General features: G+C 49.0%; 1 protein-coding gene across 2 annotated transcripts; it reads right to left on the bottom strand.

Annotated features, from left to right (window-relative positions):
- Window positions 1-3,844: 3,844 nt before the first annotated feature.
- LOC109734605 (uncharacterized) lies at window positions 3,845-8,161 on the bottom strand. 2 transcript variants are annotated; one of them, XM_073510896.1, is made up of 9 exons: window positions 7,628-8,161; window positions 6,922-7,083; window positions 6,302-6,586; window positions 5,927-6,256; window positions 5,060-5,134; window positions 4,807-4,885; window positions 4,653-4,717; window positions 4,500-4,535; window positions 3,845-4,164 (listed from the first exon to the last, which is right to left on the bottom strand). In XM_073510896.1, the coding sequence occupies exons 1-9, from the start codon at window positions 8,129-8,131 to the stop codon at window positions 4,057-4,059; spliced, it is 1,644 nt and encodes a 547-aa protein (XP_073366997.1). In that variant the 5' UTR covers window positions 8,132-8,161; the 3' UTR covers window positions 3,845-4,056. The 2 variants fall into 2 exon arrangements, with proteins under 2 accessions (XP_073366997.1, XP_020149398.1); XM_020293809.4 differs by having other exon boundaries at window positions 5,927-6,586.
- Between the last annotated feature and the right edge of the window lie 6,826 nt (window positions 8,162-14,987).

The raw sequence follows: 14,987 nt of genomic DNA on the forward strand, positions 1-14,987 counted from the left end.
CCCCATGGACCATGGTTAGCTACATAAAAAAGAGTTGCATGGATGGAATGGCGCCGCAGCAACAATGCACCATTAGCCGTGGGCATCCTTGACAACGAAGTAGGTCAGTTGGGTATATCAAATTAAATCTAGCTCAATTGAGGACGTGACACATCGTTTCCTGCAGCCGGTTGGGCGTGCTACCGACACTGTCGATAACGGCCCACCCTCGAGGCAAAGGAACCAATCGTCGGTCACTTGGTGATTCTCCGGTGCCTATTGAGCCTCCCTGCTAGGATGGGCATCGTAGCCTCCTACTAATATAGAACATCAAAATCAAGAATAAGATAATCCAATTATTGTGAGGTGAAAAGGAAAAACAGTATAAGGAAGAGGAACACACATGTCAAATTCTGTTTCCGTGGGGGGGGGGGGGGGGGAGGCAAAGGAGATGGGGGCTTTGACCCCCTAAGAGCATCTACAGCTAGATATAGCAAATCAGACCCCTCAAACGCTCACGGACGCGGCCGCGGGCAGTTACCGAGCAGCCCTCAAATTTCGGTCTCTGCATCCGAATACCTCATACTTCAATCCTCAAAACATACAAATCATGCAAAATAAATATATACGTACTGCATAGATCAACTAAACCTATGCTAGACTACTCGTCGTCGGAGATGTCCATTATCTCCGTTCCGGGCTCTGGGTACATGGGCTGCACACGCAACTCTAGCTTCGTGGTGACCTCCACCTCCATCTCTGCTTCCACCTCGACAAAAAGTGTGTCGGTCTCCGCCTCTTCTTGCCGAATGAAGCGTTGGTTGGACTCGACATACGCCTCATCTTGGATGGACTCCAGGATGGTGGTTTGCCCTGCCATCTCCCTTGCTTGGGCGACCTTGTACTCCGCCATGGCGTCCTCCATGCCGAAGCCCACAATCGACGCCGGCTCCTCCTTCTCCTCTTGATCCGCCCCCTCCCTGGACTCCAACTGTTGCTACCCCTCCTCCTCCTCCTCCTCCTTCGGCTCCGGAGAGTCCGGAGGCATGCCGACTGCAATGTGGGCGGCGCGCCTAACCTGGATCTCCTCCTATTTTCCATGCAACATTCCCATCAGTGGTATCCTACTGTGCTACAGTAGTACATACGAGCCGAAGTCGATCTGAGTGCAACAGAAGAATAGGCCCAGCCGAATCTGGATGCTTCTGCCTTACGCTCCCTGCAAGTTCAGTGTATGTATTTCTGAATAAATATGATCGGGCTCGGTCGACAGCACACGTCTATCTAGATTGGCGTGACGTGCTCAGTGGTTTCTCGATCGAAAGATCCGTACAGGGATAGAGACTGATGAAGGATGACTAGGTTCAATCGTGATCCGTAATGAGAGGAGGGATCGAGGCTCTTTACTGCTAAGCAGAAAATGACGGTGCCTGACAAGCAGAAAATGACGGTGCTAAGCAGTAAGCACCCGCCCGGCCAAAGGGCATGACATCGCTCCCTGTCATCAGCCTTCAGTGCTCGGTCAGCTAAGCTCGAGAGTCGGGAGCATCGATTGCCTCGCAAGCTGATCGAGCACTCGAGTCGAGTCGAGTCGAGTCGTGTCATCTCGTCCCGTTCCGTTCTGAAGGCGACGCTCGTTTTCTCCGTCCCGTCCCTTCGTTCTCCGGGGGAGCAGCTCATCGCGCCGCCGATGGATGCCGACCTCCGACACGAGACGGCCACAGCTCAACAACGACCGCCGAGCGCGCGCGTGTGTGCATGTCAACTGGCGCGGTGGCCGACGGCAGACCAGACGCTCGCGCGGCAGCCTGCGTGGACGTATGTGGCTGCTGCCATGCCAGGACGGTCGAGGTCGCGGCCGCACGCGGAGGTTCAGCTGAAGCATCAGCTGCCCTTTTCGGCGCGATGGTTGGTCGGTCGGTCGCCATGGCCACGCCCCGTACTTCCGGACAAAATGATTGGGAGGTCGCAGGTCAGCCATGACGGGGATCGGCGGAGAGCAAAGCAGCATCAGTGAGACGTCGCTGCCGGGTGACTCGGCACTTCCAGCCTTTCCGGATCTATGGTGACGTGGAGATTATCGTAGAAGAAGAAAAATCTTCGTTCGCGATGTGTTTCACGAGCCCAAGACGACAAAGCCCAGGGCCACAACAAGAGCCCACGCTAGAAAAAGTCTCAGCGGGAAAGCGGCAGCGCTCGACCTCATTCATTCGTCAGCGGGGAACGCAAGCGACACCCCGTCTTGTTTAGTCCCACCTCGCCTAGCGAGGGAGCGTTTGACCGGCTTAAATACCCAGCTCCACCTCCCATCTCGCCGAGCTCAGTCACGCGAGCTTGTAACCTGAGTGGGGGCTTTAAGGTGGTGTGGACGCTGTTGCAGCGTTGTGGGCCTGGTTTGGATGTGCAATTGCTGGCCCGCCGTTCCAAGTTGAGTAGTGGACTGCTGGGGCCTATGCGAAAGCTGGGCCTCACGGGCCATGATGTGGCAGGGAAAGCGTGAGGCTGGTTTCACAGAGCAGCGACAACTGCCCGCTTCCAACGGTGGAAGGATAACGGGCTGCTGCACATCTGGGCCTGTTGGGCCTCACAGCCTGCTCCATCGAACCACCATTTTTTTTATCAAGCTTGTGTTGAAATTGCTCACTCTTGTGATTGTTTGTTTTGACAGTCACCATTTTTTTTATATCATGCTTGTGTTGAAATTGCTCACTCTTGTGATTGTTTGTTTTCAGTCACCATTTTTTTTTGAAATTGCTCACTCTTGTGATTGTTTGTTTTCAGTCAGCATTTTTTTTAATCCTACTTGTGTGATGATGATCACTTTGAAATTACCCACTCTTGTGATTGTTTGTTTTGCCAGTCTATCTATGATCAAAGTTTTTGTGCATATTACAAAAATATTTTGCTAGTACAATGCTCACTCATCTGCCTCCTATTTGTACATTCTACAAAAATATTTGCTAGTACCATTGAGGTAAGTCAAGACTTCAGCAGATTTTCAAATTGCACACTCTTCTGATTGTTTGTTTTGCCAGTCTATCTATGGTTAAAGTTTTCGTGCATATTACAAAAATATTTTGCTAGTACAATGCTCGCTCATCTGCATCCTATTTGTACATACTGCAAAAATATTTGCTAGTACCATTGAGGTAAGTCGAGACTTCAGCAGATTTTCAATCACACCAGTTTGTCATTCTATATCCATCTGCAAACATATGACGATCCTCCCACAAACATGTTCACGTTTAAACCAAACGTAGAATGCCTCCGATACAAGACACCAGAAAGCGAAAAACATGGAGAACCTAGGTCATGTACTAGACAGCAGCACATGTAACCAATCCGGCAATCCCACATATTGTTGACTCATAATGTCACGGGGTGAAGCACTATTTAAGGAACTATACCAGACATGAGCAAGAGCAACACCTCAAAATGACACCAGCTGATTGTTCTTCACTTCTCCTGACCCGCTTCCCAAGCAACACAGATAAAAGCCCTAATAACTGGTATACTCCAAAATTTCAAAAAAAGGATCCTGCTGGTTCAGGGGAATGAAAAGAGTGTACCGACATTTTCTTCAGGCGACCAAGTTCCCAATGGCAGTTTATCTGGGACCCCTATCAGAACATATAGTAGCAAATGGTAGTTGATGCAGTGTTCCTGTCACTATGGCCTTATCAGGGACTGGCTAATTCAGTAGCAAATGCAAATGCTGGACAGCCCATGCCAATAAACCTTGGATTGAGGTCAATAGTAATAGTAAAATAACACTCATTCAGGAAATATGAGAACAGCACCCATGAGCATATATACACATACTTAGCCATTGCCAGAGTAGCTGAGACGATGACACTTCTCCTGCTTAAGCAAAATCCTGAAATGGATAAGTACTGCTGACACCTCACCAAGGTTCAGGGTCTAAATTTGCAGGGTTGCGACTGAGCCGTACCATAAAACTACGGAACAAACATATTAGGTAGCACTTAGCACTGTAATACTTCCAGCTTTACAAAAAATATTATCCATGTTATGTTTGCAGGGCTACACACTCTACAAGGGCTAGTGGTTTTCCATTCACGGAGAACCTGTGGCAGGTGGCTTTGGAGCCTGATTTTTCTGGTTGGCTGTAGATTGGGCAGCAGAGGTCCTTATGTTCCCTTCACTCGCCATTGACTTCTTGATCTGGATCGATTGAGGTAACAGAAAAACTAACATATCAACTCCAAATGCAATGGAAGTATCGAACAAAAGCGGATATACTAACCATACTTCAGGCACATGCAGAAAATGCAGAATTATATCCATAGTTCATTTTTTCTTTCAAACATCATTTTATGTAGATTGAGATCCTTGGAGCTCTAAAAGTTATATTTGAGTAGATGCAATCACAATAATATGTTTACGAATATCATGTTTCCAACCAATGACAGAGGCGAGAATTATATCCATAGTTCAAGAAGTAATCATGCTTGAAATAAGGTCGATAGTTGATGTGGTGAGGATGATAAAAAAAGTACCAGAGTAAGCCTCTCCCTGTGAATATCGTTGACATGCTGCAGATCACCAAGAAGAGGCAAGGAAATGTCAATATGGGTTACAAAAGAAATAACTACAAGAAGGAAGAAATAACTACAAGAAGGAAGAAATAAATATGTGATGTTAAGAATTACCGGCTTCTTGTATAGTTTTATTTCATCCCCGGTGAAACCTGGCAAGGTGATATTCCAGCTTCTCTCTGCAATGGTGATATTAAAGTATAACACAACTGTAATTACACAAGCGCATTAGCACAAATATTCTAGAAAAGCCAAAATAATTAGGTACCTGCATGAAGGAGTACATCTTTGGCTTCCAAAGTAGTCGACTTTCTATGCTTTGCTAAAGAACAAGCAAATGTTCCGACCTGCTCAAAATAGTTATAGAAAACAAAATAGCTAATAAAAAGTCATCCAGAATGCACAAAGGCTTGAGAAACCATGCGTATTTTTCTTTAAAAAGGAAAGCATATTCTGAAAAATAATGATCCTAGGATAAAAATCACCAAACGAAAAAAAGAAGAAAGGGACAAAAAACCTACAGATTCAATAAAATCTTCTGCAATGTCAATAAGAACATCTTCAACGTCAGGATCCAGCCTTTCCGAAGGGTCGATCTGTGCGAACAAATTATAAGAAAGGTTAGCACTTTTAATGCTATAATGTGAAATGCGCAACTACAGAAAACTAGTACGAGAGTCAATTAATCGTTAAATCAATCAGCCCAAGTGATGTTTACGATCCTACAGAGCTCATGGTGAGTAATGTAAATTCAACAAAAATATCTTGTGCAAGTACTTACAAGAGTAATTACTGTTCCACTAAAACCGTACTAAAGTTCAACCATCACTGGAATAGATTTAACACATATCATTCTAAGCACTTAAATCAATAGCGCAATTTTAGGAAGGGGGATCTGATAAAATGAAACAGTGTTTGATAAAATGACACGCCCCATGTCAGTGACATGTAGGTTCCTTGCTTGGTCCGTGCACTATGCATGTAGACTACAGAAAAGTATGTCAAAATATGGCACACTTTGTTCTTTGCTACATATGATCCAAATATGATACATTTTTTTCTTTTTACTACTGAGGACAAAATCCGGTTATTCTGTTTTTGATTTTACAAAAGGATAGCTGAACTTTCAAAGTGTTCTCTGTCATGTTGTTCTTTATGCAACTATGCATAGGGGTAGCAAAAGATGAGGCTAAGAACAGAGAAAACAAGCATTTTAGACAGATATGCAAAAGGAAATATTTTGGAACCAGAATAACACACTAACAAACACCATTAATCACACCAGTAGAATGAGATGTATGAAAAACTGAAAATATAGGATCTAAGGAAATCTGGAATTGCATAACCTGCACCTTCTCTCACACTGCAGCTCAGGAAACACAGCATACCTGTGCAAGTAAATCATGAATACTCCTCTTGGAGAGTAGCCGATTACTGGATTCACCAGAAGCTGCATCGGCAGAAGCCATGTCCACAAGCTGCATATTAGTAGCTTGTAGTGTGGCTGGAGAATCAGGCTTCTGAGTCAATGAGACAGGAGTCCGAGCAGCTTGCTGCTGGTTTTTTAGTGTTGTATTTTGCTGATTTTGCTGTGAGGAACTCTGTGGTTGACTTTGCTGCTGTTGCTGTTGCTGCTGCTGTTGTTGTTGCTGCTGCTGCTGCTGCTGTAAAACTTGCTGTTGCTGCTGCTGTAAAACTTGCTGTTGCTGCTGCTGCTGCTGCTGCAAAACTTGCTGTTGCTGCTGCTGCTGCTGCTGCAAAACTTGCTGTTGCTGCTGCTGATGCTGATGCTGAGGTTGCTGCTGAGGTAGCTGCTGCTGTCCTGAAAGTGCATTCTGTTGAGAGGTTACAGGTGCAGATTGTGCAGCATGGTATGGTCTTGGTTGTGGAACTTGTGGCCTTGGTTGTGGAACTTGTGGCCTTTGTTGTGGAACTTGTGGCCTTTGTTGTGGCCTAAATGGTGAAGACATATTTGCCGGAGTTTGCTGTAAAGCCGTCGCAGGGGAACCCATAGACATTGGTCTTGTTAAAGAATGCATGGGGGTTTTCTGTGGGAAAATAATTCAATCAAGCACACAACATGACATGAATTGCAATAAAGAAGTTGGTGTATTCCCTCCTAATCTGATGGTACACCATACAGTATGTGGAATCAATCAAGGGGCAACAAGCCTGAATTTAGCCTATACTTCTATGGATTACAAATGATTGATCCACATTTAGAAGGTATGCAAATATTCTTTCATCTCTGCACTAACATTTATATGAACAAATATAATTTACATAATCACATATTTTGCATATAACCGAAACACAATAATGAAATGCCTACAGATAAAACTAGACTACATCATTACAAGTAACAGCCTAACAGGCTTCTTACTTGTGAACCTGGCATTTGGCTACCAGACGAAGATGGTGTCGCTGATGATGGAAGACCTGGCCTTGGCTGTTGCGAACCAGATACTGCTCCTGGTCTCATCTGAGACGCGTTAAGGGAACCAATCATCCCAATATTCTGGATCCCCGGGGCAGGTTGCCTAAGCTGTAAGCCATAAACATCATTAGGAACCGTTTCATAACTCAAAAGAGAAGGCAGGGTGGAAGTTAATGACAATGAAAGCACTTAAGAGATATTCTGCATCCGCATAGTCGTAGACTAATCATACCGGGATTAGGTTTCCTTCTTCCATACAAAGGACAGGCGGATAACTATATAAAGCCATGAGGTGGTTCACTGGTCTTAGAAACCCAATAAATCCAAGATCTCATTCAAAGCAAGGTGGAACCAGCTGGGGGTTCAAGAGAAGATTAAAGTGTCGTGTATATAGGACAAGAAACAGAGGGTCCTAAAAGTTGGCCATGGTTGAGAGAGTGACGATCCATTGTACGCTTGAGGTTGAGTTTAACAAATTAGTACTAGCTAGGAACATCAAGAAAGTGCAGCTAATCACAACTAATGGCTTCCTTGAGAGAGAGAAAATATGGTACATGAGCTCAGTTTTGGCCTCAATTGGAAGAGAACTCCATGAATGTTGAGCTTATTAACCAGGATTATAAAGAACCGAGTTCAAGAATGAGACGCAGACCTGTGGAGTGGGCAGCGGGGCCTGGTCGGGGCCGCGATGCATAGGGCTGAATTGATGGGCGAGCGGCGGCGGCGGCACGAACCCCGTATAGCCCATCGGGGTCTGCGCCCCACGCGGGTGCGCAGGCAACCCAATCGCAACCCCTCCCCTTGCCATTGCAGAAGCCGCGGAGGAGGCCCCTGCTGTGGCGGCAGAGGAGGAGGAGGACATCGTGATGGGCGAGGCTAGGTGGGTGTACGGCGGCCTCATGCGAGGCGCCGGCGGCCGCGCGGTGGCGGGGATCGGAGTTGGGGGCTCTAGGGTTTGGGCGGGGGCGGGGGCGGGCGCTGGTGCTGGGGCGGGGGCGGGGGCGGGAGCTGGAGCGGGCGTGGGTTCGGAGGTGGGTGGCGCGGCGGTGGAAACGGGAGGCGCGAGATCGGGCGGCGGCGCGGCAGGGGGAGCCGCAGCCGCTGTTGAGGGGGGCGGCGCCGCCGCGTCCGGCTGCGTGGGGGGAGGCGCGTCCATGGTGACAGGCGTTCGATGAATTGCCCGTTAGGCTTGAAGGGGCCTGGATAATAAAGGACGGATAAACGCACAAGTATTAAGGACCTGTGTGCAAAAACTCTCCTTTTTTTTTAAGAAACAAAGAGTCTCGAAGGACTCATTGATCAAAGCGAAAGTACATCGCATCTTGCAACATGAATCAACTTTAAAAAAAATGACAACCAAAATGTCTGCACTTTATGAAAAAGACCCAAAACGAAGATATATCGGGTCCAAAACACCCCCTTGCAGGACCAACTTCATCGACGTTGAGATGCAACCATTTGGTCTGACAAAGTCTCTACAGTACACGCCATGAACTATGATTGAAGGATGTGCCTTCTATGTGGCATCGTATCCGAGAAGGAAGAAAACTAGCCGCCCTTCGACCAATCAAATTGACTGACACGTCGGAACAAATCAAACACTCACCACCACATGACCGCACAGGATAATCCGAAGTTTTGTCCTCAGCAACACCACCTCGCCTCTAGATCTTCCTACAAAAACAAGGCGAGCCGAAGAACTTCTTCCTACAACATAGGAACCGACCAAGCCGAGGCCAGTCGCATAGGTACAACGCAACAACGAGGCAAGGAGCACTTGGATCTGGCACGAGGTCGTCCGCTCTCGGGCGACTCGGGGGCCAAACCCTAGGCGCCGCCGGTCCCCCGCCCCCTTCTCCCTCCTCCCCGCCGCCGCCGGCAGCCGTCATCGGGCTTGCCCGCGCGGCGGTAGGCGGCGGCGGGGGCTTCCCCGCGCGCCCGCCTCGACCTCTGGAGGGCCCTCCACCCCGCATCAGGCCGCCGCCCGCTTCCCCTGCTCCCTGGTGGCCGCCGAGGCCGGCCCTCTGCGGCGGCTGCCGCCGGCGTTGTCGCCCCGCGCCTGGTCGCCGGGGACGGCTCCGCCAGTCAGATCCGGCCGCCTCGACCCTGGGATCGGGGCCATCTCCGATCTGGCGGCTGGTGGGCCGGGGTTCGCCGGATCCACCGGATCTGGCCAGCGTGGCCTTGCCTCGTCTTGCCCGGCTTGGGTGTTCGCGGTGTGGTGCTCCCTGATGGCGGCGGTGCGGGTCGTTCTCCATGTTTTGACGGGATGTGTGCGGTGGGTGGATGCCGGGGCGGCGGCCTCGGGCGGTGTGGACGGCGTTGCCTCTTTGGCGGGCGACGGCCGTGGGTGTTGGTGGTCTGCGACTTCGGCCGTGCGGGCGGCGAGGTCTTGGTGGACGTCTACTACAGTGGGTCGGGGTGCCCCGTCACCCGGCGTGCCTGCTTCGATGAAGTCGAACGCCTTCTTCAGCTGCGTGCGCTCCTCTGGCCAGGTCTTTGGCCGAGTGGATGGGATGGGGGCGGGACCGGGGGAAACCCTTGGCCGTCGGCGGAGGCCACGACGATGGCGGCGCCTTTGCTGGGCGTCGGTTCCCTTCTTGGAGGCCTTGTCGAGGTCCGCTCCCATCTTTCACTGTGCTCTTCTTTTGGGCGAAAGCTCTAGTTCCCCTTGTGGGCGACGGCGTCGTACCCTCGTCGTGCTCCTTCTTGAAGGCGTCGCCTCGGGTTCCCGGAATCACGGTGGGCGCTTTGCGGTGCGTGTGAGGTGTTTGGCGGCGGCAATGTGTGCAACGTTTCATCTATTCTACCGCCGGTCTTCATCTTGTGGTAGCGCTCCTTCGGCTTGGAGATGGACTAGCATAGGTGGTGGTCGTCATTTGGCGTCATGGTGGCGTCGATGGCGGAGGAACCTGACAAGGTTGGTACCTCAATCTGCTCTGAAGATGGACAAGTGGAAGATGGTGGCGACGACACATGTGAGTGCGTCGGACTGGATTGTGCCCCGGACCCGGTATGTGGCTCGGTCGGGGCTTCCAGCTTTAGATGTTAGGCTTAGGTGAGAGGCCTGGGTATGTGGCCCAGCTTGCACCCCTTCATCATATGGATAGGAGTAGCGGCATATGTTGCCAAGATGGCGGATTCAGGCATATTATTGTACTATTTTGTAAGGTCCTCGAGAATAATCAATAAAATGGCCGCATGCATCTCCCAGATGCAGAGGCGGGGGGTCATCCTCCTTTTCTAAAAAAAACTTGGATCTGGCACGTCTCCCCGTGCCATCACCTGTACAGCTAGACAACAACATCTCACTCACTGCCGCCACTTGTGATATCACTGATGTGAGCTTATTGATGGGGGATACTGCTAGATCCGGCGCCTTTCGCTTCTCTCCACCAGGGGGGAGGGCAGGAAGAAGACGACGACTAGCATCCCGACAACATATCGATAAAACGTGAAATAAAAGGCAGGACCAACTAGGACCACTACTACCCTAATCTGCACAAGGTGAACTCGAGTACCTCTCCCTAGCCATCACCGGTCGGCAACACTGTCGGATGAGGCGTTGGAACAGCTGGGCAACCCTGAATTACTCTCAAGAGAGGGAGGGCAAAAGAGAGGGGAGGAGGTCCACCGTCCGCCAACTCAAGATGCCTGAACTGACTAGTCGAATGCCCGTGCGTTGCCACGGGATATTGAAAAAATATACATATTCTCTATTTAAACAAAATTTTAATTCTAAAATGTGTGTCCAATGTGATTACAAGTACTCTCTTTGTCTCCGTGTATAGGGCGTGCGCGTAGTAAATACCAATTTTCTCTCCTACTTATTTTCTTCTCGGAAGTGTCTCATTAACAACCCCTCTCCATGCAAGAAGTCCCCACCCCTCTTTTTCCTCGGCTGTCATTCCAATTTTGCATTGCTATGGACCAACAAATGCATAAATACCTTTTGGAAAAATAAATTCAAAAAGAATTAGTTACTCCCTCCGATTCATATTACTTGGCTTGGGTTTGTCTAGATACGATGTATCTAGATAAATCTAAGACAAGTACTCCCTGTGTGTGATCTAAACGCACTAGTGATCTAAACGCTCTTATATTTCTTTGCGGAGGGGGTAATATTGATCGGAGGGAGTAAAAGGAACGATATTGCATGACGTGCTCCCGCAACCAGGAGAGCAAAAGTGAAACCATTATTCGACCTCACATATCCACCTTTGTTTGGGATGGCGTTTTGGCTCCCGCTCATTTGTTGATGGATGAACAGTAAAAATGAATTAAAGAAATTTGATTTCTTATTTTTTTTTCAATTTTAAGAATTTTACTGTTCATCCGAGAACAAGTTGGTGTGGAGTATCCAACTTTTTGTGGCTGAATTTTAAGATAAAGAAAGAGGAAATATAACTAAGCTACTTTGGAGACAAATTCACCTTCTAGCTAACTAATAAAGGTATAGCTTATTCTATTAAAGATGTTACAGCTCAGCGGTAAGGTAATTAAGTGATCGAAAAAGAGCCACATGTAATTACTGTAAGTAGAGCAATAACATTTAATTGGAAGCAAGGGTCACATGCTTCATCACCTTTTGAGCAATAATTGTTGGGAAACATAGCATGCAATTTCAAAAAAATTCCTACGCTCACACAAGATCTATCTAGGAGATGCATAGCAACGAGAGGGGGAGAGTGTGTCCACGTACCCTCGTAGACCGAAAGTGGAAGCGTTTGACAACGCGGTTGATGTAGTCAAACTTCTTCTCGTTCCGGCCGATCAAGCACCGAACGTACGGCACCTCCGAGTTCTGCACACGTTCAGCTCGATGACGTCCCTCGAACTCTTGATACAACAAAGTGTCGAGGGAGAGTTCCGTCAGCACAATAACGGCGTGTGTGACGGTGATGGTGAAGTGATCTGCGCAGGGCTTCGCCTAAGAACTACGTGAATATGACCGAAGGCGTAAACTGTGGAGGGAGGCGCCGCACAAGGCTAACAGATGTTGTTGTGTGTTCTAGGCGCCTCCCACCTCATATATATAGGTGGGAGGGAGAGGGGTCAGCCAAGGGGATGCCCAAGTAGGAGGAATCCTACTTGGGCCCCTAATCCTACCCCCCTTACCATAATTCCCGGAGGGGGAAGGAAAGAGGAGGGGGAGAGAAGGAAGGGGGAGGCCGAATCCATCCCCTTCCATTCTCTCTTCTACTCTTTCCTTCCCCCTATTTCGGCCTACATGGGGCGCACCAACCCCTTAGGGGCTGGTCTGTCCCACTCTTGGCCCATTAGGCCCATGTAGTTGCCGTGGGGATGCCCGGAACCCCTTTCGGTGAGCCGATATGTACCCGGTACCCCCGGAACACTTCCGGTGTCCGAATACCATCGTCCTATATATCAATCATTACCTCTCGACCATTTCGAGACTCCTCGTCATGTCCGTGATCTCATCCGGGACTCCGAACAACATTTGGTCACCAAATCACACAACTCATATAATAAAAAATCGTCATCAAACGTTAAGCATGCGGACCCTACGGGTTCGAGAACTATGTAGACATGACTGAGACACCTCTTCAGTCAATAACCAATAGCGGAACCTGGATGCTCATATTGGCTCCTACATATTCTACAAAGATCTTTATATTGGGGATCGTTGCAGAAATTAAAAATTTTCTACGCATCACCAAGATCAATCTATGGAGTTTACTAGCAACGAGAGGGGAGTGCATCTTCATACCTTTGAAGATCGCGATGCGGAAGCGTTGCAAGAATGCGGTTGGAGGAGTCGTACACGTAGCGATTCAGATCGCGGCGGAATCCGATCCAAGCACCGAACAACGGTGCCTCCGCGTTCAACACACGTGCAGCCCGGTGACGTCTCCCGCGCCTTGATCCAGCAAGGAGGAGGGAGAGGTTGAGGAAGAAAAGCTCCAACAGCAGCACGACGGCGTGGTGGTGGTGGACTGGCAGTTCTCCGGCAGGGCTTCGCCAAGCTCACGCGGAGGAGGAGAGGTGTTGGGGAGGGGAGGGGCTGTGCCTTGGATGTAGTGCTGCAGCTCTCCCTCCACCCCTCTATTTATAGGGAGAAGGGGGAAGGGGGTCGGCCCCTCTAGATGAGATCTAGAGGGGGGGCGGCAGCCAAGGGGGAGGGGGCTTGCCCCCCAAGCAAGGGGGGCGCCCCCCTTTAGGGTTCCCCCAACCCTAGGCGCATGGGCCCTAGGGGGGATGGCGCCCAGCCCACTTAGGGGCTGGTTCCCTTCAACCTACATCCCATAAGGCCCTCCGGGGCAGGTGGACCCTTCCGGTGGACCCCCGGAACCCCTCCGGTGATCCCGCTACAATACCGGTATACCCCCGAATATTTCCGGTGACCGTATGATGACTTCCCATATATAAATCTTCACCTCCGGACCAATCCGGAACTCCTCGTGACGTCCGGGATCTCATCCGGGACTCCGAACAACATTCGGTAATCACATACAAACCTTCCTTATAACCCTAGCGTCATCGAACCTTAAGTGTGTAGACCCTACGGGTTCGGGAATCATGCAGACATGACCGAGACACCTCTCTAGCCAATAACCAACAGCGGGATCTGGATACCCATGTTGGCTCCCACACGTTCCACGGTGATCTCATCGGATGAACCACGATGTCGAGGATTCAAGCAATCCCATATACAATTCCCTTTGTCAATCGGTACGTTACTTGCCCGAGATTCGATCGCCGGTATCCCAATACCTCGTTCAATCTCGTTACCGGCAAGTCACTTTACTCATTCCGTAATGCATGATCCCGTGACCAACTACTTGGTCACATCGAGCTCATTATGATGATGCATTACCGAGTGGGCCCAGAGATACCTCTCCGTCATACGGAGTGACAAATCCCAGTCTCGATCCGTGCCAACCCAACAGACACTTTCGGAGATACCTGTAGTGCACCTTTATAGTCACCCAGTTACGTTGTGACGTTTGGTACACCCAAAGCATTCCTACGGCATCCGGGAGTTGCACGATCTCATGGTCTAAGGAAATGATACTTGACATTAGAAAAGCTTTAGCAAACGAACTACACGATCTAGTGCTATGCTTAGGATTGGGTCTTGTCCATCACATCATTCTCCTAATGATGTGATCCCATTATCAATGACATCCAATGTCCATGGTCAGGAAACCGTAACCATCTATTGATCAACGAGCTAGTCAACTAGAGGCTCACTAGGGACATGTTGTGGTCTATGTATTCACACATGTATTACGATTTCTGGATAACACAATTATAGCATGAACAATAGACAATTATCATGAACAAAGAAATATAATAATAACCATTTTATTATTGCCTCTAGGGCATATTTCCAACAGTCTCCCACTTGCACTAGAGTCAATAATCTAGTTACATTGTGATGAATCGAACACCCATAGAGTTCTGGTGTTGATCATGTTTTGCTCGTGGAAGAGGTTTAGTCAATGGATCTGTGACATTCAGGTCCGTATGCACTTTACAAATATCTATGTCTCCATCTTGAACATTTTCATGAATGGAGTTGAAGCGACGCTTGATATGCCTGGTCTTCTTGTGAAACCTGGGCTCCTTGGCCAGGGCAATAGCTCCAGTGTTGTCATAGAAGAGAGTCATCGGGCCCGACGCATTGGGAATAACTCCTAGGTCGGTAATGAACTCCTTCATCCAGATTGCTTCATGTGCTGCCTCCGAGGATGCCATGTACTCCGCTTCACATGTAGATCCCGCCACGACGCTTTGCTTGCAACTGCACCAGCTGACTGCCCCACCATTCAAAATATACACGTACTCGGTTTGTGACTTAGAGTCATCCAGATCTGTGTCGAAGCTAGCGTCGACGTAACCCTTTACGACGAGCTCTTCGTCACCTCCATAAACGAGAAACATATCCTTAGTCCTTTTCAGGTACTTCAGGATATTCTTGACTGTTGTCCAGTGTTCCATGTCGGGATTACTTTGGTACCTTCCTACCAAACTTACGGCAAGGTTTA

This window comes from Aegilops tauschii, chromosome 3, assembly GCF_002575655.3.
Source record: "Aegilops tauschii subsp. strangulata cultivar AL8/78 chromosome 3, Aet v6.0, whole genome shotgun sequence".
In the NCBI taxonomy this organism is placed as follows: Eukaryota; Viridiplantae; Streptophyta; class Magnoliopsida; order Poales; family Poaceae; genus Aegilops; species Aegilops tauschii.